We start from the raw sequence: 25,203 nt of genomic DNA, 5'->3' as shown, positions 1-25,203 counted from the left end.
AAAATAATTTAAAAAAATATACAAAAATTTTCATGAATATTCAGACTGAAAATTCCACTTGATATCAACTCAGAATCATGGTATGAACTATCCCCCTCAGTATTCGTTACGGTGTCGTCACTAACACCCATACCTACTTGTATGGCTACCGTATGTACTTGTGCGGGGTGTAAGTGACATCGTAACGAATACTAAGGGGGATGATTCAGCTGATTATTCTGAGTTAATATCAAGTGGAATTTTCCATCGCAAAAGTATAGAATTGAAAATAATTAAAAAAAAAACTAAAACAAAATCATGAATTTTGCGACGAAAAATTCCACTTGATATTAACTCAGAATCATGGTCTGAATCATCCCCCTGAGTATTCGTTACGATGTCACTAACAGCCTGTATATTATATTGTCAATCATCATTAATTCAGGAGCCACGCTCTTGTCGGTGTATCATTCTCCAATCTTGTCTATCAAAGGTCAATGAGGGACATTCCAATCGACGTTCCCCAAACACACGATAGATGGCATTGTTTACTTTTAACGCGATAATTACCTATTTTTTCATTGCTCGGGTACATAATATAATTATAATTAGGTATTCAAAAATGTAATGTAATGGCAGAAGCATATATAAAACTAATTGTTGCTTGATATTTGGATATCAAGCAACAAAAAAAAGATATTAAAAAATAAAATGTTTTCATCTCGAGCTCCTCCGTGCTTCGGAAGGCACGTTAAGCCGTTGGTCCCGGCTGCATTAGCAGTCGTTAATAACCATCAATCCGCACTGGGTCCGCGTGATGGTTTAAGGCCCGATCTCCCTATCCATCCATAGGGAAGGCCCGTGCCCCAGCAGTGGGGACGTTAATGGGCTGATGATGATGTATAAAATGATGTTGCTACTTAATTGCTAAGTGTACTTACTTTGGTGTAATAAAATAAACGTCATCATTTATACCTAAAAACAAAGATAAAGATGCATATGTCTGTTATCCATGAAATTAGAAGTTTAAACGAAGAAAAAACTTAACAACGCCATCTATCGTGTTTTTGGGAAACGCCGATTGGAATGTCCCTCAATATGTAGTTTCCTAGGTCAAAGATAAATTATGAAATTCTGATTTACTAAATAAAGACAGATCTAAAGCTGACAAAAACGTTTTCTTTTTGCTAAGTAAGTAAGTATTAAATTTATTTACAAATTTTAATAAAGAGAAATCTAATAATAAGTGCGACATTTTGTCACGTTTTTCTATGTTGCTTTTTACAAATTCCATAGTATTTTTTTTTTAAAGTAATTTCGTGTTTTGACGTTTAGTAATTTTTGTGATATGTCCCTATCAATTTTTGTGAACCCAATGGACCACGGAGGTCGTTGGCAGATGATGATGATAAGAACATCACAACTCACTCTCTTCTTCTTCCTCCTCGACCTCCTCTTCCACTGCTCCCTGGTCCTCCCTGGTCTCAGTCCTGTCTGGTGACTCGAACAGCCCACTGCCAGCACTGCTTGCCATCTGGCTCGAAGACGTGGTCGGTACGTTTTCTTTAGGCTGGCATGATTGAAATAATATATCACCTGGTTGTCCAATAAAGTAAGATGATCCGTGCTTCGGAAGGCACGTTAAGCCGTTGGTCCTGGTTACTACTTCAGCTATGTCGTTACATAAGCCATGTTAGGGGCCTTTGGCGGCTCAATAATAACCCTGACCCCAGGGTTGATGAGGTTAGTAATCCACCTCACAAGTCACACGATAGAAGAAGAATACATAACTGAGGCATACCTTTGAAGGTTTCCTCAGCCGTCTCACGGACTGAGCCCACATCTTCTGCAGGATTTGTTCCACGGAGTCTGGGCGCGCTTCCATCGGGAAGTGGTATGGGACTACTATCTAAAACATAAAAAAACTATGTTTAAAACCGGCCAAGTGCCAGTCGGACTCGCGCACGAAGGGTTACGGCCACGAGTACTAATATGTACACTTTGAAACCATGTCAAATTAACTTTTTTGACAAATTAAACCTTAAGTCTCATTAAATGTCAAATATGATAGTGCGACAGGGTTCTAAAGTGGGTACATGATATTGCTCATGATTGTACCATCGACTAGGTAAACAACAGTAGGTACTTACACAAATTTTCATATAGTAATATCGAGCAAAAATAGGCAAAGAAAAATTGTTTTAACAGCTTCCGTGGTCTAGTGATTAGAGAGTTAGCTCACGTTCTGGAGGTTCAGGTTCGATTCCCGATTGGAACATGTTCGGGGTTATGGGTCAGAGGAAGAAAATAGAATACACTTTAGTAAATGAGAGGAGTTTAATTTATTTACGCAACACACCCTACGCCATTACATGTCACAGAGAGGCCGTAGACAATCGTAGACACTATAGTCTTTTCTTAATTTGGTACTACGAATAAAATGTTTATATTTATGTCTTACATTTTATTTCACGATCAAGTTCATAAAATAAGCTTTCCAATAATATCAATTACAATATACCTTTGCTTTGTAGAAATTAAAGATATTCGTATGAAGGTAGTCGTGAAAAACCATTCGCCTTCAGCACGGCAAGTTTTGAATGGTAATATTTTATATTTTTATATGGCAACAGTAAAAGTGTTATTGTCTATGGATAGGTCATTTCATTCTGCATCCATTCATATATAATTTATGCCACTTTGTTCCTTATTGTAATTGTAATAAACTAAAATATCTGCTGCGGTCACCTGAACGCCTTTCGGCGTTCACGGTAAGCGGTGCGAAAAAATTCCGCAAATTCCGAACGCCAAAAGGCGTCATTGGGAAATAAGAGGTTAAAGTAATAGGTATGCGTCACACACAACACAACCAACACCAGTGATGTGACATTGCTACCATAACAGAACATTGTCGAAATCACTTTGTGAGACTATCCTTTGTTTGGTAAAGACATTGCAGGCTTGAAATCGTCTGATTGACTGAAAAATTAAGATAATTCCGTGCTTCGGATGGCACGTTAAGCTGTTTGTCCCGGGTTACTAGCCCAAATACCTCCACCAACCCGCAGTGGCGAAGTATGCTCCATACTCCCTCCGGTTGACCGAGGGCGGGCCTGTGCCCAACAGCGGGACGTATATAAGTTGTTTATATTTTGTTATGTGTATTTTTATTTTTATTTGAGGAGCTCGGTAGCGCAGCGGTAAGCGCGCTCGGTCTGCGATTGTTGAAGTTAAGCAACTTTCGCAAAGGCCGGTCATAGGATGGGTGACCACAAAAAAAAGTTTTCATCTCGAGCTCCTCCGTGCTTCGGAAGGCACGTTAAGCCGTTGGTCCCGGCTGAATTAGCAGTCGCTAATAACCACCAATCCGCACTGGGCCCGCGTGATGGTTTAAGGCCCGATCTCCCTATCCATCCATAGGGAAGGCCCGTGCCCCAGCAGTGGGGACGTTAATGGGCTGATGATGATGATGATGTGTATTTAAAAACACACACAGTTGGCTCAAGCTCAACTATTATAGACGGCGACAAGGCTCAAATATTATTTTTGTACTTTTTTTTAAGTTTACCTGGATATCAAACGGCGTCTTCATGAGTTGCTGCAGAGCGCTGTCAACGTAGATGTAATCATTCACTATCAGGTGGACCAACTCGTTACGTAACTCGTACATTCTGCAATCAACACACTGGAAAGGTTAAAAAGAAGCATTAAATCAATTGATCTGAAAAAGCAATAACATACATAAACAGCCTATATGCGTCCCACTGCTGCGTCCCCTCAATCAACCGGAGGGGGTATGGAGCATACTCCACCACGCTGCTCCAATGCGGGTTGGTGGAGGTGTTTTTACGGCTAATAGCCGGGACCAACGGCTTAACGTGCCCTCCGAAGCACGGCATCATCTTACTTTTTCGGACAATCAGGTGATTCAAGCCTGAAAAGTCCTTACCAAACAATGGACAGTCTCACAAAGTGATTTCGACTATGTGCCCATCGGGAATCGAACCCGGACCTCCAGATCGTCAGTCTAAAGCTCTAACCACTAGACCACGGAGGCTGAAAAAGCAATATTGCTATTTAATTTTGCCATATTACTTACCAAACTTACAATATTATACCTCAGCGTAGGGCCCTTGGACGTTCTTTAAATATACATATTATTATGTATACCGAAATGGACCAAATTAATAACAGAATGGTACCCAAGAAATGCTAAAAGAAGTAGAGGTAGACAGATGACAAGGTGGGAAGACGATATCAAAAAAGTGGCGGGACCATTATGGACCCGAATAGCAAGGGATAGAACCAGATGGAAATCTTTAGAGGAGGCCTTTGTCGAAAGACAAGCTGTCGCAAATCATCAACCGTTCGCCGATACAGTTAATTAAGCAACAGATTTAGTTTATTTTTATAAAGTATTGGCAATTAGATGTACAATGTAAGTAACATAAGTAACAGCAATAAAGGCTTATTTTATTTTATTTTATTTTTATTTTTATGTATACTTAATATTATTTTAACAATTTGGCTGCCTAATATCAGTTCCCAGACAGTTAACCACACATTTATACTTATCTGCTAAAAAACACTAATAATTTTACTAATACCTAACCTAAATAACCTTCCAATTAATCAGATTACTTGCTGCCAGTTTAGATCGATGACAGAACTTAGAGAGCCTTCAGCGCTCCCCATTTGTCCGGCCGAGTCGTTAATGCCATCTGCGGCAAATCTACAATAAGTCACGTCAAAAAAGCAGGCCAGTGTAATCCTCACCGCTTCATGAACACGGTGATGATCTCCTGGATGTAGGGTAGGCGCTGCAGCTGCACGTTGTTGAGGTATGCATCGTACATACTGTTGATCAGCTCGCAGTACTGGGCGTACATCCTCCCGATCACCTCAGGCGGTACTCTCCGGTCCTTCATTCGGAGGCCTTTCCGCGCTTTTTTCTGGACAAACAACTTTTTGTTAGGGTTCCCAACCTCAAAAAGGAAAACGAAACTTTTAGAATAGAATAGAACAGAAAAAGTTTATTATAAAAGGACGCCACACACAAAAAAAGACAACAACATCATATCAAATTTCCACTAAAACAATTACAAAAAAGCAAGACGGATGTTTGTCGAAATGACCATAAGGTGGTGGTGGACGTTCTGAGATAAAAGTGCCTCAGTCAGCACAAGTCGCGGCGTGAACCACGACGCTGATATTATGTGGACCCTGTTGGGTGATGCACGATCATCGTATTTCATAAACATTTGTGTTAATGGTGTATATATTCAAATTCAATTATTCTTTTAAAGGATCACTTCTTTCTCAGTCCGTCTGTCAAGACCGTATTTCACGGGAACCCGTGGAGGTATCAAGTTGAAATTAACACCTTATGCTAATATTAATAATGGCCCCGATTCCTGCAGACACTTCCTAATTTTATATTAAGTTATACCCGTCATTTTCTTATCCGCCGAAAAGGAAAGGGACGAATGATTGTCAACAAGTTAACTTTAAAATGAATGAATAGGTAACCCATGCCAATAAAATAGGCATCTCGCTGGTATGAAATCCGTTTCACGTGCTTTCTACTTAATTCTGTCGGGTTATTTGCCGATGTAAATTTTTTAGACGGTTGTTTTAGATTTCTGCCTAAAATTGACGTGTAAGTAGGTACCTATTCCATAAATTGTATGCCTGTCGATTACCCGTCCCTTTCTTTTTCAACGGATAAGAAAATGACAGGTATAGTATAACTTAAAACAAAATAAGATGGTATCCGCAGGAATTAGCACCAATGTCTGTGGTTCCGTGAAGCTGTAAAAACATAGTTCTAAATCTACACAATCCAAAGGTACGATAAGCTGCAAAAGTCCAATCAGTTTCTTGCAAAGTAATAAATTAACTGGTTGCACTTAAGACCTCCTGGTTACATGTCGTTTCTGTAATAGACCAAAAACACCTACAAAAACATAAATTTTATAATAGGGTCGTGTACTAGGTTCAAGATAAATTATGAAATTCTGATTACTAAATAAAGACACATCTAAAACTAACGAAAAACATTTTCTTTTTTCTATTAAACTTATTTATGAATTTTAATCAAGAAAAACGTAATAATAAGTCCGACATTTTGTCACGTTTTTCTATGACGTCACAGAGTGCTTTTTCATACAAATTCCATAGTAATTTCGTGTTTTGACGTTTAGTAAAAAGTAACTGATTTGACTAGTTGGAAACTAGCCTATTATGACAACTAATGGTTCATAATTTCTCCACTGTTTACAAATAATTCGCTGGGCTCAGTGACTGCACTTTTGTTCTTTAAATAGGACGGCCATTTTTCGGAATATTAAAATGACAGGTATAACTCAAAATAAAATTAGGAGGTGTCAGGTGGCAGGAATCAGAGCTATTGTAATTTAATTAAAAACGAAAGCTTTCAGAAGTACTTATTTTAAAGATACCATTTTTTTTTTAAATTAATGCGTGTAATGTAATTTGCGTTCGCCCGTCTTTATAAACCATGATCACATTTTCCTTGTATCCAAAGGTTGCCGGGAAGAAATTGCTGCTTCAGCAATAAGGCCGCCTGTTGAGCCCATCCTTATTTTTGCTTGTTTCTGTACTACGTGTCCTGTGTGCTTAGTAAAGTATATTTTTTTTCTAAGGAGTAGGTTCCACTCGTAGGTACACTTGAGAATCGCTGTTCTACTCTACCTGAAGATCGAAGTCATCCTCGACCAGGGTCTCGGCCCTCTTCAGCATCCGCAGCCACTTCTGGTGACCCTCGATGGGGTTATCCAAGTGTATAGGGTATCTGAACGGCAGTGGGATGTCTATAACCCGCTCTTTATGAATTTTCTGGTTCGGTGGCTGACGACGCCCATCTTTCTTACCCTGGGAGAAAGCGAAATAGGTATTTAGGTATTCCTACATACTCTGTTATTTGGTTTCTTAATTCAATTTTAATATTTAAAAAAAAAAGACCACCGCGGCACGCACCCTGTTCGTTAGCCTACATTATTTGTATCTAGATAGGTATGTCAAAGAACTCTGTGAAGATATGTGAGGAGCTCGGTGGCGCAGCGGTAAACGCGCTCGGTCTCCGATTGTTGAAGTTAAGCAACTTTCGCGAAGGCCGGATGGGTGACCACAAAAAAAAAGTTTTCATCTCGAGCTGCTCCGTGTTTCGGAAGGCACGTTAAGCCGTTGGTCCCGGCTGCATTAACAGTCGTTAATAACCACCAATCTGCACTGGGCCCGCGTGGTGGTTTAAGGCCCGATCTCCCTATCCATCCATAGGAAAGGCCCGTGCCCCAGCAGTGGGGACGTTAATGGGCTGATGATGATGATGATGATGTCAAAGAACAGGGGGGTTAAAAACGCCACATCGAAGCAACACTTTAACGTGCTGATTTTTATATGCGCAAATGTCAAATTGCAATATTGCTTTTTTTTTGACGAATTGATTCCATATGGCCAAGCCGTGGTAGCCCAGTTGGTAGAACGCTTGTCTCTCACTTTGAGGTCGCAGGTTCGAATCCAGCAGAGGCCTAAACCAATTCATGTTTGGATCATAAATTATTATCACTTGCTCAGCGGTGAAGGAAATCATCGGGAGGAAATCCACATTCCCGAGAAATGCATTTTCGGAGGTATGTCACCTAATCTGTATTAGGCTGGTTTTCCCTTCGCGGGTTGGAAGGTAAGACAGGCAGTCCCTTCTGTAAAAAAAACCAGACCTGTCAAATCTGGTTAGGTATGCGGACCCTGTGAAAAACGGGATAATGATAATGATTCGATGTGGCGTTTTTAACCCCCTAGTAATAGCTTCGCGCTTAAGCCGCTGAACCCATTTAAGTAGATGAAATTTGGTACGGAGATACTTTGAGACTTAGGGAAGACCATATGATGGATTTCATCCCAAAATTCATCCCCTAAGGGGTTGAGAAGGGGAACGGGGTAGCTAGTAGATAATACCACTCTCTCTCTCTCTCTCACTCAGCTGCTGAGCTGAGCTCTTGTCGGTGGAGTAATCGCCATTCCTCTCTTCTTCCCGCCAAAACCTACCACCACCACACCCACCACCACACCACATAGGTACCACTATTAATTTTTATTATTTAGGGAGAGCCTTCGTCTTCTGTAGGTACTTTAAGGACTTTTGACTAAGGGCTGGTAGATACTCGTAGATACCAAGACGTGTGGACAAACCAGTTTTTACTTACCATTTTGTGAAACTTAGTAAGTAGATCTTTATTACTGTAAGTTTTATAGCAGGTAGTCTGAACTATACTTAACAGGATAAATATTACATTATTCGGTTCGTTTTCTACGTGTAATTCTACGTACTTAAACAATTTTGGTAATTGTTTGGTTAATAAATTACATAGCTACTCCACAACAGGAATTTTGAATGTATTCCTACTGTAATTTAGAAAATACACTGATTAAAATTTAGCATAACAGGTAATTTTCCCTTCGTTATTTTGACATCTTTCTTCTGTCAGGGATTCGGTACGAATAGCGTGAAAATGAGGTGAAAATAGTTGTTATACCTGCAAACTCCTTAGAAAATGTTTTAGGCAAATGAGACGGTCGTTATAGGTCGTTATATAAAAATCACAGACCAAGTAGAGATGCTACGCGATGGTAAAAATGGACGATTCAAAGTGTAAATGATATCAGAAATATTACATTGTAATAAAGATATTTTTTAATATGATTTTTGAATTATGTGGAAAATCATTGTGCTGCAAAGAGGCAAGTTGTCTTTGAGGGATGTGTGACTCTGTATTTTAATGCAATACTTATTTATATCTTTAGATATTAAGTTGAAATTCACCGCGAAAATAGATAGATAAGCTAGATAAATAAATAAAAAAACAACTGCAAATTGAATATCTCATTTTGATTATTGTCAGACGAGGCTCTATGAGCTGAAGCTCTTTGCGTGCTTAAAGAAATTAAAACATTGATGTTCGACAACTTTGACATTTAAAAAAAAAGGTGTTGTTTACTATATCAGCTGTTTTCTGTATATTTTTTGCAGAATGTATGTTTTTCTACGAATAAGATCTAAATATGACGATTTTGTATAATTTAAATGCTGTTCACTGTAAGTATGAACCGATTTTTATTAGTTTTATGAATTATTTTAAAAACTAAGCATAGGTTATGTTGCCCCCAATTAAGTTGTGAAATATAGTGTTTATTTTTAGCTTATCATGTATAAAACTTGCTGATTACACAACCCAGCTTTCTCTACTTAATATACTTATGGCATAATAACTTTTGTTTAGTGGTCGTTCGACGTAGAAAATTGTGATATATTCTATTTCATAAGTGTTGTAAGTTACCATTCACAACAGATTTATCCAAAATGGACGCAAAAGTAGTTCTTCTAGTCATATTCTTTGTTGTAAGTGTAAAATGTGACGAAAAAGTATTAAAACAAGTGGTTATTCTAAGTAGGCATAATGTAAGGACTCCCTTGGCTAAAAATTTAGGCATTATGACACCAAAACCATGGCCTCGTTGGAAAGAAAAAAGTGGATATTTAACTCAAAAAGGTGCACTCCTTGAAGGTTACATGGGCACATATTTTTCTGCTTGGCTGAATGAAGAAAAGCTCTTGCCCAATCGTTGCCCAAATAAAGAAGAAATTTATGTTTATGCAAATGTGAAGCAGAGGACAAGAGCATCAGCACAAGCGTTTGTTAAAGGAGCTTTTCCCGGTTGCAATGTAACAGTACACCACAACGATTCGGACAAAATGGATCCTATTTTCAACCCCGTAATACACAATAACACTTCAGTGTTCATACAAATTGCAATAGAAGAAATGCAACAGCGATTGAAATCGTTACAACTTAACAGCTCTTATGAAGACATTGCCAATATTTTAGATTATAAAAATTCAGAAATTTGTAAGAAAGAGAAGAAATGTGACTTAATAACGGATTTGAATAAGATAATCAATATTGAACAAGGATTGAAACCGAATATAAATGGTCCATTAAAAATAAGTAACTCTGCGATAGATGCTTTTATTATGGAGTTTTACGAAGGATTTGAAAATGTTGCTTGGGGTTTATTATCTGACGTAAAAAAGTGGGATAAAATTATGCAGCTAAGCAGAGGTTACCACAACGTAATTTTCAACACATCTTTGATTGCTAAAGATATATCTAAACCGTTAGTCGACTATATGTCTGAGATATTTTTAAACAATGATTCGGTGCCTAAAGTGATTTTACTTATGGGTCATGATGCAAATATGTATACGGTTTTAAATGGTATTGGGTTTAAACCATACACTTTGCCTCATCAGGAAGAAATAACTCCTGTGGGTGGAAAAATTGTTTTTCAAAGATGGTATGACGTAACAAATAAAAGAGATTTATTGAAAATTAATTATGTTTATCAATCTAGAATGCAATTGAGGAATGGTGAACAATTATCATTGAAAAATCCACCACAATATGTGGTGTTAGAGTTAGAAAATTGTAAAATTGATTCTAACGGTTTCTGTTTATGGAAAGATTTTGTAAAAATATTAAATAAGTGTTGATATAAATATTACTTTACTATTATGATTATTTAGTAAAGTAAAAGCTTTAGAGCTTAGTTACGTTAAGTTTTAAGAGAATGTGCTGTTTAAGAAATAATAACAAAATGGCCAAGATTCCTACAGAAACGTTCTAAATTTAAGTTATACCCAATATTTTCTTATCCGCCGAAAAGGAAAGGGATGGATGATTGACAACTGTTAATTTTAAAATGAATGAGTGAATGAATAAAAACCAGGGTGAACAAAATAGGCAAAAAAGGCCTAAAATTGACGTGTGTTCGAAAAATTTTATGCCTGTCTATTACCCGTCCTTTTCTATATCGGCGGATAAGGAAATGACAGGTATAACTAAAAATAAAATTAGATAGTGTGTAGACACCTATGGGGATTAGCACCACTGTACCTAAGTATGTCTTACAATAATTAGAACACTACTTATTATGAGAAAAACAAATATTAATGAACAAATATGACTATATTTATTTATGTGACAAATTTTTAGATTCACATAGTTGCTTAGGTAATTTTGTACATTATCATTTAGTATTGTAGATGTGTTTAAAATTTTATAAAGTTTTTATTAAAGTATTTCTTTTTTTCGTATAAATTGAGTATTATTTTTACTTATTAAAAGTACCTACTATTTGCTAAGTAGATAAACTCACGCCTATTCCCCACCCGTGTAAACTGAGACTGGAATTCCATTAGCTTCGATCCTGAATCCTGACACACTTCTCTTGCTTCCTCCACATTCATCAATCGTTTTATACACGCACGCCGGTTCAGAGTAGATCGTACTGAACCTTTTCTAAAGACATCTCCAATTTGGTCAATGTACCTACATACTCGTCCCCGGTGGGAAATAGGCGTGAGTTTATGTATGTGTGTGTATGTATTTAAATAGATATATTGCCATTAATAAATTATATCCTGGAAACTATTTTTTTTCGTGACTTATTGTAGATTTGCCGCAGATGGCATTAACTACTTGGCCGGACACATGGGGAGCGATGAAGGCTCTCACCCGGTACAACTAGTGTTGGGTTCTTACCCGGAAAATTCCCGCGTTTTAGGAATTTTCCCAATTCTGAGGGAAAAAACCCGAAAAATTCCCATTTCAAGGGAAAATATTTTTTATCGCATATATTTGTATTAAAAGTAAGGATTTCCAACAAAGACCATTTAAATATAATGTATGCCTACTTATGCCCAATTTATCTTCTGTCGTAGTGTCGTATGAACTCTTAAAATACTTAAAGGAGATCATCGGATTTCGGCCCAGAAGTCAAAAGTGCCGGCCAAGTAACAATAATGGTATATATCCTTAGAACTTATCCGTCTGAGCATTTATTACTATGGCACCAAAGCTGTAGGGTCAATATTTTCGGTTTTATTCGAATTAAAAAAAAACTGAATTTTCATACATTTTTGGTGTAAATGTGAAGTGCCGGCCATGAAACAATATTTGTATATCCCGTTAGAACTTATCCATTTTACCATTTATTATTAGGGCACCAAACGTCTATGACCATTATTTTGACTTTTGTTGGACTTTACGTTATAGTTTCTGTGTGAAAAGTGCCAGTCAGCAAAAAACACATGTCAAAGCTATCGAGAAGATACCTGTAAACATTATTCACTATGACAAAAACGTGTATGACCATTAATTAGTTTGGCTTTTGTTGGATTTAAAAAAAAACTTGATTTTTGATTCATTTTGTATAAAAATAAAATATAACAGGCGCGTTATTTAAAAGATCGTCAGAATGTTTATTACTATGGCATTAAACGACTATGACCAATATTTTGAACTTAATTCGATTTTCCAAAAATCAAAAAAAGTTTTATCTAGTGATAATGTAACTATCTTGCTAAAGGCGTAATATGGTGGTCGTCTTTTGAAAAGTAGGTTTGCGTTTGACCACTACCTTACCTGATGGTGATACACGCTTAAGAAACTATTTTTTTTTAAAGAAAAGTGTATACAAGGAATAAACAGTGGGGTGATAGAGGTACCTACTATGTTATCGGCCGAGTAGCACCAGGACATTGTGATAGGCATATTTGCAAAGTACAACTACCCGACTCCTGTTTTCCCTAACAGATACTTCAGACGTCATGCCAATATACGAGTTTCGTCACTAGATGGCAAGCTTATCTTTGGAGGGTGGTAACCATTTACAGTCCAGGTGAATCAATACCATAATTCAACCTAAACTTAGGCCGTAACGTTGAGTCGAATGCAAAAACTACAGCCAACGTCATATCTAAAATCAGATAGTATTAATATAGAAGTTCACCTAACAACATACAAAACAAAAACACAAAGTATTTATCTCACTAATAACTAGTCATTGGGAAAGCTCTGCTTGTTGTCATTGTTAAAATGTATAAAAAAAAGTTTTTTTAAAAAGTCCAATAAAAGCCAAAGTCGACATTTGGTAGTATAGTAAAAATACGTCGTTCAAGTCGTTTACCAAAAGATTTGACTTATTTTGTTTCGCTGGCTGACATTTTTCCCATTTAAACCAAAACGGAAAGAGACACGAATAAAAAGTCAAGATAACGGTCAAAAATGTTTTGCGCCAGATTATTAAATGTTCTAAAGGTCCTTTGTAATCCGCCGTACCGCATTTTTTACCCAAAGCACTTTATTTTCATACAAAATAAATGAGAAATCAAGAATTTTAAAATCCAATTAAAGCCAAACTAATGGTCATACACGTCTGGTGTCATAGTAAAAAATGTTCAGAACAATCTACTCGAAAGGTTTGACACATTTTTTTTCTCTGACCGGCACTTTCAAATTTGCTCCGGCCAAAGTATGGAAAGCCGATGATCTAATTGGAAATATATTTTGAATGGAATGTTCGATTTTAATAATTTCATGCAAAGATATCTACATATTATAGGATATATAGGATGCTTTTGGCACGAGAGAATGTCATCATCGAGGAGCAACATGGTTTTGTGCAAGAAATTGGGAGGCACGAATACCTACAGATATTATTTACTTGAACTATGAAAAAGCTTTTGATCGAGTTCCTGTCACACCATTGATAGCTAAATTAGAGCCCTTTGGAATCAGAGGCAATGTCGTGAAGTGGATTGAAGACTTCCTGTCAAATCGCACATTCTCTGTGCGCATCGGAGAATCATACTCTGTTCCCAGAAAAGTCCTCAGCGGTGTGCCGCAGGGATCGGTATTAGGACCTATTTTATTCAGTATCTACCTTACAGATCTTAAACATGGTATCATGTCTGATATATCACTCTTTGCAGATGACACGAAAATAACAGGGAATCCACTTATTAGCCATAATATAATCCAAGATGATCTTGATAGAGTAATTGCTTGGACCCGAGATTGGCTAATCACATTAAACGTAGACAAATGCACTGTGTTGCATGTTGGCAGTAACCACCCCACGTTGAGTTACACCATTGACTCAAAACCTCTCGAGTGTGTTAAAAAACAAAAAGACCTTGGCATAACGATAACACATAATCTAAAGTGGGACGAACACATTATTGGAATCACTAAGAAGGATAACTCCCTCTTATACATAATTAGAAAAGCTTTTTATCATATAGATACGGAATTGTTTCTTAGGCTTTACAAAACTTACTTACGTCAAACCGCTGTTAGAACATGGGTTTCAAATATGGAGACTTTACTATCGGAAGGACATTGCACTACTAGAGAGAGTCCAAAGAAGAGCAACAAAGATGGTGACAGTACTGGCTGGCCGGAGTGGACCTTAGCGGGGGCCGCAGGACTCTCACCTCTGGCTTGACTTCATTGGCCAGCCAGAGTGGGGCGTTAGAGCTATACGCTCGCAGGGTGGAAGTGAAAGATGCATAAGTCGCGAGTTGGTAAGGCGGGTAAACCGCCTCGCAGAAAGCGGTGTACACCTCTTGACACCCTGAGATGCTCACAACCATGTTGCTGCCTTGCCGTCCAGTCGCGTCGGCTAGATAGGTGGCCCAACCAGTGAGTGACGAGTAACCGCCTGCCCAATGTATCTCTGTTATTAACATTGGTCGAGCAGGCGCCATAGTCCCCCATAGCCCCAGTATATAGGTTCACTAACCCCCAACCCAATAGCCCAGTTCCTTTTGTTCCCATAATCTGCAATAGTCCTACACGAACCAGGGATTGTCTTTGGGTGCACTCCCATAGTGCATACAGGGATAATCGCCGGTTGGTGTCACAACACATTTAGAGTAAATTGTCTTAAGGGGCCTCTACGTGTTGGCTTCGGCCCCACGCACGCCTTCCAAAAGTCCGGGACTCCATGACAGACCCGACCCGAGACATGGAAACGACATACAAATAATAATAAGATTAAAAACAATTAAATAAAAAATATTTTCCCATGATTCGGGAATTTTTCGGGTGTTTATTTTATTTTCCCATATTTTCCCGATATTTTTTCTTTCCCACCCAATTTTTTCTTTCCCTGCCCATCACTAGGTACAACGTTTAAGACAACAGGCCTGAGGGTGCCCAGTTGGGCGCGAACCTCGGCTCAGGGCGTCGTCTGAGAGGAAAAGTATTTGAAAGAATTAATCGACCCTAGTGGGTCGATAGCGATAAGCGCTAATTTAGGGAAATCGTCGACCACGCCGGCGGGGTCGGTATCGGGGTCCTGAAGTGTTTGGTGTCGCGAGTTGATTGGCTGCCTCTATGGCTAGAGTAATCGGGTCGTCGGGGTCGTATATTACGTCCTAATCCTGGAAACGACATGAGACGGCGAATGACGAAAAATGAAGGTGAATAACGTAAGTATAAATACCTACCAATTATTAAGGCAATCTTGGCAGATAACATTGTAAACTTGAGCTATTTATAAATCTTCTATATGCCCTTGATATTACGATTTGCTCTGATAATCTTTTTTTTTTGTAAATAACTAAGTAGGTAAATAAAATACCTACGTAGTTTTTAACCTCCACATCTTATACTTATTCAGTCATTTTAACATTTTGATAAAAAGTCAACGACCCTGTGAAATATTCTCTTCGTGTCAGGCATACTTAAATCGGAATCACTCCTGGGGAGTTAAAAAGGCCACATGAAGCAATTCATGTAAAAAAAGCAATATTGCTATTTGACATTTGTTTGCAATGCGCACCCACTTTTATAATTATAAATGTCAAATTGCAATATTGCATTTTTTTTAATTAATTACTTTGATGTGGCCTTTTTAATCCCCCTGTAATCCATGCAGGGATGTGCCACGGGCATATTCCGGAGATTTCATAAAAAAATATCGTTCTTACGAACGTGCGAGGGAGACAGACAATCCGCGCGCGCTCCCTTACTGCTTTTAACTTTTTTCTATTTAAGGCTGCATCGTTTAGAAACGACCCTTAACTCCTTAAAACGGCTTCAGTATGACAACAGGACAGATATATAGTACATCGCATAGTGCGAAAGGGACGAGAGATGTGGAGGAAGAGGTTCGGTCACGAGCTATATACCTATACACTTTGGTACCATGTCACATTAACTTTTTTGACAAATTGAACTGTAAGTCTCACTAAATGACAAATATGTTAGTGCGACAGAGTCCTGAAGTGGGTACATGATATTGCTCATTACTGTATCAGTATTAGGTACGGGCACACCTCAGACACTTCATACAAACAACCTCGTTTTACACAGACACTACACATTGACATTATCACGCGCAACTGTGTGTGTGACGTCTGAGGGCTGCCAATTACAATACCTAATTTAACCGTCATTACTTACTTGGGGAGGTAGGTAGTATTTCTTACCAAAGAAGTTTTTATAATAATAACCAGTATTTATAAATAAATACTGGTGGTAAACCACACAAATCACAAACAAGAAATTTTGAACAATGAATGTTCACAATATAAATAAATAGGCTTTACACGTGACTTAAAAAATCACTGAACTATTTAATTGCATTCACATGCTTTTTTACATTATTATGCACTTAGTCTAGGTTTAATTTTATCGCAAATTATTAGCATGTTTTGATGAACAAACACCATTAAAAATGAAATATTTATAGGCGCCGCGCAGGCGAGCCAGCGCGGGCAATTACTGCGACATCAAATATTCGAAACAGACTAAAAAACGTAGGCGTCCAATTTCAAAATTCGAACATTTAAACTAAACTGACTTAAAAAAAACAACCACGGTCCGCGCGCAGCCTTCCCAATTCAAATATAAACTGTGTTCGAGGGGGGGTGAGGTAATTCTATACGTAGTATTATTCCTTAAACTACGGTAAAGGTATCTCCACACGGAAGTACCTATAGGTATACAGTCAGTCAGATAAACGCTAATTGAGAAAGCAAATAGTGACAAAAGACACTGATTTACTAGGCGACGAAGTTACATGTGGTTACAGACAGGTCATAAATTCAATTCAAATTCAAAAATAGCTCTATTCAGTAGGTAACATTACGGGCATAGAAGAATGAAGTTGGAAAGGCCCTAACGCGCATTTTGTATGAGAACTGCTGTCGCCGGTTCAACCCCGTTCTCTTTCACTACAGTAACTGCTTCTGTAAAAGACAACTATAATTTATACGATTTACGATTGCATAATTATATTATTTTTTATAAAAAATTTAAAGTTTATAAAAATAAGTTAGTTTTAAGTTATTGTTGAGATACTTTTGCGGTGCTCTTACAGGGTGTCATTGTTTGTACATATTTACTTATAAGAACTGTAATACCATGTGACATGCAATAAAGAAATAAATAAATATAGCTCTATTGCTTCTCAAATTTCATAGCCACTAATGTGTATTTTATGTGATAGGCTGCAATTTTATCATTGCTTTTCGTAAGATACATACATATACGTATCTTTTGATAAATAGCTGATCGTACTAAGGTTTTAGCTTTCCTGTGATAAGGAGGTATCCCCATGCGTGATAGTCGATATTAGATTTTTTGTCCTGCAGGTTTGCGGACGAGTGGAGTGCAAAGTTGAAGTGTGATAATGAACTTGGCGCGCGTTTCGCTCTCACTTGGCCCTTCTAATCACTTTCTTCTATTCCGTGGTACTATCAGTAGAACTACACAGTAGTAGAGTTACTTAGTTCCTTCAAGTGCAATTCCTATAGTCACCCAGCAACGGGATTATAAACACGCGTTCATTGTTAACATCATTGTGCGTTTGTTACACTATATATACGACTTCATGTCCGCTCTCGCGTCTATATGGTCAAAGTAGGTTGGGTAGGCGATTACTTATATCTCATCATCATCAGCCCACTAACGTCCCCACTGCTGGGGCACGGGCCTTCCCTATGGATGGATAGGGAGATCGGGCCTTAAACCATCACGCGGGCCCAGTTCGGATTGATGGTTATTAACGACTGCTAATGCAACCGGGACCAACGGCTTAACGTGCCTTCCGAAGCACGGAGGAGCTCGAGATGAAAACTTTTTTGTGGTCACCCATCCTATGACCGGCCTTTGCGAAAGTTGCTTAACTTCAACAATCGCAGACCGAGCGCGTTTACCGCTGCGCCACCAAGCTCCTCACTTACCTATATAGATATAAGTATACCTTATTAGAATAGGGTGGTATTAATAAACTAATCTTAGCTGAGACTGCCCTCAAGACCATGCTAAGTCTCTGTTTTTATATGAGAACTGTCACATTGACATGTTCTTGAGGGCAGTCTTGAAGCTGAGATTAGTTTATTGATACCAGATGAGAACAGATGTCCTAATAAGGTATCCTATTGAGACTATAAATAAAAGGAAAAAAGAACATAATAAACAATTTATTTAAATTTTTCCATTATTTTGATAAAGTCGTCCCAAGGACATAAGTCACTTTTGTCTAAACTACAGGTTTTTAAAACAAGTTGGACTGATTTTGGAGGACTTTTCAAAGACAGTTTCATCCCATGTCTAGTCTGTTCAGTGCTTTGATAAACATAGTTTATTTTTAATAAATAACGATTGAGTATTTTATCGTACAACTTTTGGAATACCAGTTTTCCACCAACAGGCGTTCTTTCGAAATGATTTGGCAAATCAAATGGTTTAAAGCCAATCGCGGCTATTATGGAATTTATATTTGAATCGTGTCCAACTAGTAAAGTAAGTTTTAATTTGTCATTTGTTAAAACTTCATGCATTACTTTGAGTAACGGCTTAGCAACATGTTGTCCCAAACTGGTGGTATTAAATCGAACATTCTGATTTTCTTTAGAGATCCTCGTCAAAGATTCCCACATCTCCGGTTGAATCTCGCCCCAGCCAATGTTTTTTAACGGCATTCCACTATAATAGGACATTAAAAAATTATCAACGACAACGTTCCCAATATGTAAAGGTCCATAGATGTCCGGTTCCTCACCAATTTTAAACAGAACCCTGTCTTTAGCCTCCGCTAAATTACAAAACGATTTTTCTTTACAAATTTTCGACTCATTGAAGCTTAAAATCTTGTTTAGTTTCAAATAAGCGTCTCTAAGTTGTAATTCGTCGAGTTTTTTCTGCATTTCATTAACAGCGATATCCTTGAACGTCTCATTGTCATTTAAAATCACTGGATGGAAAACGGGATCAGTCGTAACGTTGGCTTTAAAATTCACTTTCAAATTGCAGTTTTTGAACGCATTTTCACTGAAAATTCTTGCCGTTTCTCTCGTCCTCTGGACGGCGTTCGCGTAAATATACACTGATTCTTCTTGAGGGCACGATTTGTTAAACAATCCTTCTTTCATGAACCACTGGGAAAAATATTCGCCCATGTAACTTTCCAATAACATGCCTTTAGAAGTTAAATGTCCGATTTCTTCGCGCCATTTCGGCCAAATTTTTGGCGTAACTTCTTCCAATCCCAATGTCAAAGGCGCGCGAACATTATGCCTACTTATAATCAGCACTTGCGTAAGTTTATACGCGATTACGTCACTGCACATTATAAAAGCAAATAATAGGAATTTTGCCGCCATTTTTGACAGTATATTTTTTCACGAGATGCAGGCAACGGACCATTCAGCCATTTATGAAATTTAGAAAATGTCCGGCTATTGAAGCGTAATGACACTCGTTGGTGAAGTCGACTACTAACACGTTTCTCCAAGCGATAGTCGCTCGACGAAGTGATAAAAGAAACTAGCCATTACAATTTTATCACACCGTAGCGTAGCGTAGCAGTACCTACCTACTGTTAAATTAAATTTGGTAGTTTCTTAGATCAAAAATAAGTTATGATTAATAAATAAAGATCTAAAGGTGATACGAAAAGTTTCATTTTATCTATTTAACTTATTTATGATTTTAATAAATAAAAATGTAAGTACATTATCTAATAATAAGACATTTTGTCACGTTTTTCTATGACGTCACAGGTTGCTTTTTCCTACAAATTCCATAGTAATTTCGTGTTCTGAGTTTTGACGTTTAGTAAAAAGTAACTAATTTGACTAGTTGGGGCTTTTTGGCGGGAACGGGAACGGGAACAGGACAGTTGCTTTCTTCATTTAATAATCTAAATGGATGAATCTCAAAATTTCAAGTTTGGTGGCGAAATTTCATATTATTTTTTCGTGAAAAATTGGGTTCCGACATGAAAAAGATCCAAAAGGATCCTCGGTTCCGACATGAAAAAGGAATTTTTCAATTCTCAATTCTCCCAATTTTTCACGAAAAAAATATATGACAGTCGCCACCAAACTTGACACATTTTGATATTCACCCAAATAATTAATACAAAGTGGTGTTTTGTGGTTAAATGCATTAAGTTAGTCGGAAAGATTCGCGATAGTGTTATTATATCGGAATATTCAATAAACAAAGTGTACTTACCTATCTATTTTCGCTTCGTGCCAACAAGCCGCTTCATAACTCGAAAGTTTATGCGGACTTTTGAGTTAATTTGTTTGGGGTTCGGAGTAGGAGACAACTCCGAGGGTGGGAGCTTAGGTTTCATCATTCATCGTCATCACCTTTCATCATTTAATTAATCATCATCAAGAAAAACAAATACATAAGACATGGCTGTATGGGCATAGTTCCCTTTGCCTTGCCCTTCGGGGAAAACAAAAAAAAAACTAGTTGGAAACTACCCTATTTTACGCTGGACTGGCGAATAAACTAACAGAATGCGTTCATCTGCTGATTTTCCCTTCGCGGGTTGGAAGTTCAGACAGGCAGGCGCTGCTGTAAAAAGCCGGACCTGTCAAATCGTCAGGTTAGGTAAGGGGCCGTCCGTTAATCATGCGAGGCTCGAGAGGGGGGGAGGGGTCCATGAAAAAATCACGAAATATCATAGGGGTGGGGGGGGTAATATATCACAAAGGAGAATGGGCGAAACTGGTCCAAGAACCTCCACTGATACTGATGAGACTTATATGTAATGGAAGCTTATACTTTCCCTATGATCCTGGCAAAGTTCTATCAGATTCTGTCCCGGGATTCTTTTTCTACGGCCGTGTTTGTCCTGGTTATATAGATTTAGTTACTGAGCAACAAATCTTGAGTCGATTTTAGTCCCCCACTGTATTTTATCACATTTTTAGCCAGGACAAACATGGCTGCAGAAAAAGAACCCCGGGACAGAATCTGATAGAACTTTACCAGAATCATAGGGAAAGTATAAGCTTTCATTACATATAAGTCTCATCAGTGGAGGTTCATGGACCAAGTTTCATACAAATGTGCCCATTGTCATTTAGTTTTTCGGCAAACGCGCGATACTGAACCGAAAAGCGGCGTTTCGTGCAATTATTTTGGTAGGTACTAGAAAATACACGTGATATAGGATGGGGAGTAGTCTTGAACCTCACCATGTATCACCAGGGGGGGGAGGCTTGTTAAAAATGCCAAAAAAAATCACATGATTAATGGACGGCCCCTAAGCGGATACTGTGAAAACGGGATAACGCTATGCAGATGAAGAGAACGTGTTCAGCTGCTTATAACCCCGGGTATGGCATCTTATTAATCTTATTATTGCTCAACGCTCAACCACTGGACCATAGAGGCCGTTATGTATGGCGACGGTGTAATAGGCACTCGCTTAAAATCAGTTGATATTATTGTTAATAATCACTAATGACCATGTCATCAAAATGCAAATTAGTTGAATAATATTTGTAAGATAATCGTCTGCAGCGTTGACTTTTTTTTATAATCTATAGTGTGTTGTGTTCATATTTTTTTTTTAATAAATTTATGTATATTCTAGCAGACAGCAACTTATCACACATCTAGTTCTTAAAAGTCATAAATGTATTTTTTTAAATTTTACAGTAGAGTGCTTTAACGATTTTCGTTTTGACATATCTACGTTAATTACTAAGTTAACTCAATTTCAGATTTTTTGACATTTATGACTTTTAAGAACTAGATGTGCGTTATGTTAAATTTGGACTAGCTTTGTCTCTTTCTTCCACTGAATCTACAATAATTCACGTCAAAAAAAAAGCTTCCTGGCATACCTAATACCAAATATTCAGTGTAGAGTAGGTACTAGTCATATTTAAGTATTAATTTTTATACTAGTTTCTATGCTGTCATTGGGCTGCAAACATGGCCGTCCCAATCCCATTTAAGTCCGCGTTTATTTTATAACACTTTTTCACACTGAATGAATGGAATTCTATACCTACTCGTTGGTCCTGCACTATTAAAGACCTTTACGAAGCCACTGACAATGCCATAAGCGCGGCCAATTATTGGTCAGCAAAAATTTAGTATCGATCGCCATCGACTCGCAAAGAAGAAGATACCTACTCGTGAGTTTATCTATGTATGTAGGTACTTTATCGCACTGCAAAGTTTCGTCGCCTCAGGAATTAATGTTGGGGTTCATTAGCTTCCTATCCTACACTAATTGTCGTAAAAGTAGACAAGCTATTAACTAGTAAGTATACGATAATGGGCCAGTATAAGTGTCCAGTGGTGTGCCGTTCCCGGGGGTTTTACCACTTGTAACAACTCTTTAATAGTAAGGACAATGCACACACACACAGACACACACGCACGCACGCACGCACGCATGCACGCACGCACGCACAAACATACACACACAGGACACTGTCTTCTTTCCTTTTTCAAATTGTTCTTTTTTGTACTCTGGTTTTATCTGCCTAAAGGTTAGATAATAAAGCTCTTTTATTACATAAATTTTGCGTCTTTTACTGCCGGGAACGTGGAAAAGTGGGAATATTCCCTTAAACGGCACATTACTAAATGTGTCACTAATGCAGTTCACAATTATTATTCACAATATGCCTACCTATCTATTTTAGGCAACATGTTATCTTCTACCATAGAGTAAAAACTTCTGAAATTAATTTAGAAAATACACTAAAATTTTCATGAATTTTTCGATAGGAAATTCCACTCGATATCAACTCAGAATCGTGGTCCGAATCACCCTCAGTATTCGTTACGATGTCACTAACACCCTGTATAAATGCCACTCTGTATACAGGATGTTAGTGACACCGTAACGAATACTGAGGGAGATGATTCAGACCATGATTCTGAATTAATATCAAGTGGAATTTACGTCGCAAAATTCATGATTTTCGTTCGGATGAGACGTTCGTTATGTAAAAATTGACGATTCAAAGTGTAACTAGGTATGTTACTTACTGAATAAAATATTTGAATTTGATACGTACGGTCTGAATCACCCTTAGTTTTCGTTACGATGTCACAACACCCTGTATAGTATGACGTACTTACGTATTATTATTATGATTACGTAGGCGGGAAGTATTCATAGACTTGATATCCTCATTAGGTTATCAAACATACTTAAGTAGTAATAACTACTAACTACTGTCTATCTGTCCGCGAGTCCGCGTAGTGTTCGACTCACGCGCACTTTTTTCTGCGTCAGTTTTCATCCCTTTACATTTCCGAAATAAAAAAAGTATTAGTAATAATAATAATAAAACACTTTATTGCACACAAATTAAGTAATATATTATAAAAATAATAATAATAATTAATTAATGACTAATGGTAATTAAGTATATTATATAGAATTATTATGTAAAGTATATTAGTATAAATATTAACTGTAAGTAATAGTTAATATACATATTAACGTTGTTACACCGTCCCGCATACAAGACTTCTGGTAGTGGTTGCCTGGAAGAGATTGCTTCTAAGGAATAAGGCCGCCCATTTGTACTGTCGTTAAATGTTTGATTTATTTATTCACAAAGATGTATTTTAATAATATTTACATGACAATAGTCTCGCCAAACTGCGTACGCAGTTTGTTGGTAAGCATGCACTCGTTACCTTAGCCTAATTATAATACCTACTTACCTATATCGAAGATGTGCTAGCAAAACATAAATTTGTTTGTGTGCAATAAAGTATATTTGATTTTGATAAAAACTATCCTACGTGTCGGACGACGCTCAGTGGGTAGACCCGCTAAAGGTGAACCGACGATCTGGTGAAGGTCGCGGGAAGCCGCTGGATGCGGGCAGCGCAGGACCGATCGTCGTGGAGATCCTTGGGGGAGCAGTGGGCGTCGTACGGCTGATGATGATGATGAAAAACTGTCCTATGTTCTTCCCTAAGTATCAAACTGTTTCGAAATGGATCCAGCGTTTTTAACGTTAAAAGGTATCAGATAGAGTTACTTTCGCATTTATGTTTTGATCATTTTATTAGTGTAGACTTCTCTTTAATATTGATAATTAAGTAAATGTATACGTCGTTGTGTATGACACAGTGATAACTAGGAAATTAGGACAAAGGTCGTCGTTCAAAGCATATAATGGTGCTAATTCCTGTAAATACCATCTAATTTTATTTTAAGTTATATCTGTCATTTTCTTATCCACTGAAAAGGAAAGGGACGGGTAATCGACAAGCATAAAATTTATGGAACACACATCAATTTTAAGCACAAATCTAAACCAACCGTCTAAAAATTTTACATCCGTCAATAACCCGACACAGTTAAGTAGACAGCACGTCAAACGGATTGCATACCAGCGACGTACCTTTTGATTCGCCCGGGTTATTCATTCATTTACTCATTCTTCCTAAAATTAAGAGCTGTGAATCATCCGTCCCTTTCCTTTTCGACAGATATGAAAATGACGGATATAACTTAAAATAAAATTAGGCGGTGTCTGCAGGAATCGGGGCCATTAAGGCATAGGTAATAATAAAATACTACGTGGTTCAAAGGGTCCTACATAAACTGACGACTGACGCCCATAATTCCCAACGGAGCGGGCAAAGCCATAAAACTTACATTTAATCGTTCAAAAACAGAACATTTAAGACCCATCTAATAGGGAGCAAGCCTACTGCCGTCATAGAGGCAGCCAATAAGCTCGCGACACCAAACACTTCAGGACCCCAATACCGACCCCGCCGGCGTGGTCGACGATTTCCCTCATTCAGCGCTTATCGCTATCGACCCACTAGGGTTGATTAATTTATCCTCTCAGACGACGCCCTGAGCCGAGGTTCGCGCCCAACTGGGCACCCTCAGGCCTGTTGTCTTAAACGTTGTACCGGGTGAGAGCCTTCAGCGCTCCCCATTTGTCCGGCCAAGTAGTTAATGCCATCTGCGGCAAATCTACAATAAGTCACGTCAAAAAAAAAAAGGCGCCTATTGCCATTAACCGGGCACAAATCCTGGAAACCACGT

At 37.9% G+C, this 25,203-nt stretch overlaps 3 protein-coding genes across 5 annotated transcripts in view; 1 reads left to right on the top strand and 2 right to left on the bottom strand.

The window, feature by feature from the left end:
• Nucleotides 1–23,385, bottom strand: part of LOC126379130 (IQ and AAA domain-containing protein 1-like) — a 45,380-nt gene extending 21,995 nt beyond the window's left edge. For all 3 annotated transcript variants that reach the window (XM_050027765.1, XM_050027766.1, XM_050027767.1), the window contains exons 1-6: nt 23,262–23,385; nt 6,694–6,873; nt 4,756–4,931; nt 3,548–3,650; nt 1,781–1,888; nt 1,408–1,549 (exon numbers count right to left, since the gene is read on the bottom strand). In XM_050027765.1, coding sequence (XP_049883722.1) covers nt 1,408–1,549; nt 1,781–1,888; nt 3,548–3,650; nt 4,756–4,931; nt 6,694–6,741 — 577 coding nt within the window. In that variant the 5' untranslated portion in view covers nt 6,742–6,873; nt 23,262–23,385. The remainder of the gene's footprint in view (nt 1–1,407; nt 1,550–1,780; nt 1,889–3,547; nt 3,651–4,755; nt 4,932–6,693; nt 6,874–23,261) is intronic.
• On the top strand, nt 8,992–11,078 carry LOC126379220 (glucose-1-phosphatase-like). The gene has a single exon (XM_050027910.1). It carries the CDS (start codon nt 9,359–9,361, stop codon nt 10,547–10,549), a length of 1,191 nt encoding a protein of 396 aa, XP_049883867.1. The 5' UTR covers nt 8,992–9,358; the 3' UTR covers nt 10,550–11,078.
• On the bottom strand, nt 18,319–19,682 carry LOC126379221 (glucose-1-phosphatase-like). Its single transcript, XM_050027911.1, has one exon. It carries the CDS (start codon nt 19,514–19,516, stop codon nt 18,335–18,337), a length of 1,182 nt encoding a protein of 393 aa, XP_049883868.1. The 5' UTR covers nt 19,517–19,682; the 3' UTR covers nt 18,319–18,334.
• Nucleotides 23,386–25,203: the final 1,818 nt, after the last annotated feature.

Source organism: Pectinophora gossypiella, chromosome 28 (assembly GCF_024362695.1).
Source record: "Pectinophora gossypiella chromosome 28, ilPecGoss1.1, whole genome shotgun sequence".
Taxonomy (NCBI): Eukaryota; Metazoa; Arthropoda; class Insecta; order Lepidoptera; family Gelechiidae; genus Pectinophora; species Pectinophora gossypiella.
This window is presented reverse-complemented; position numbering and strand designations above follow the sequence as displayed.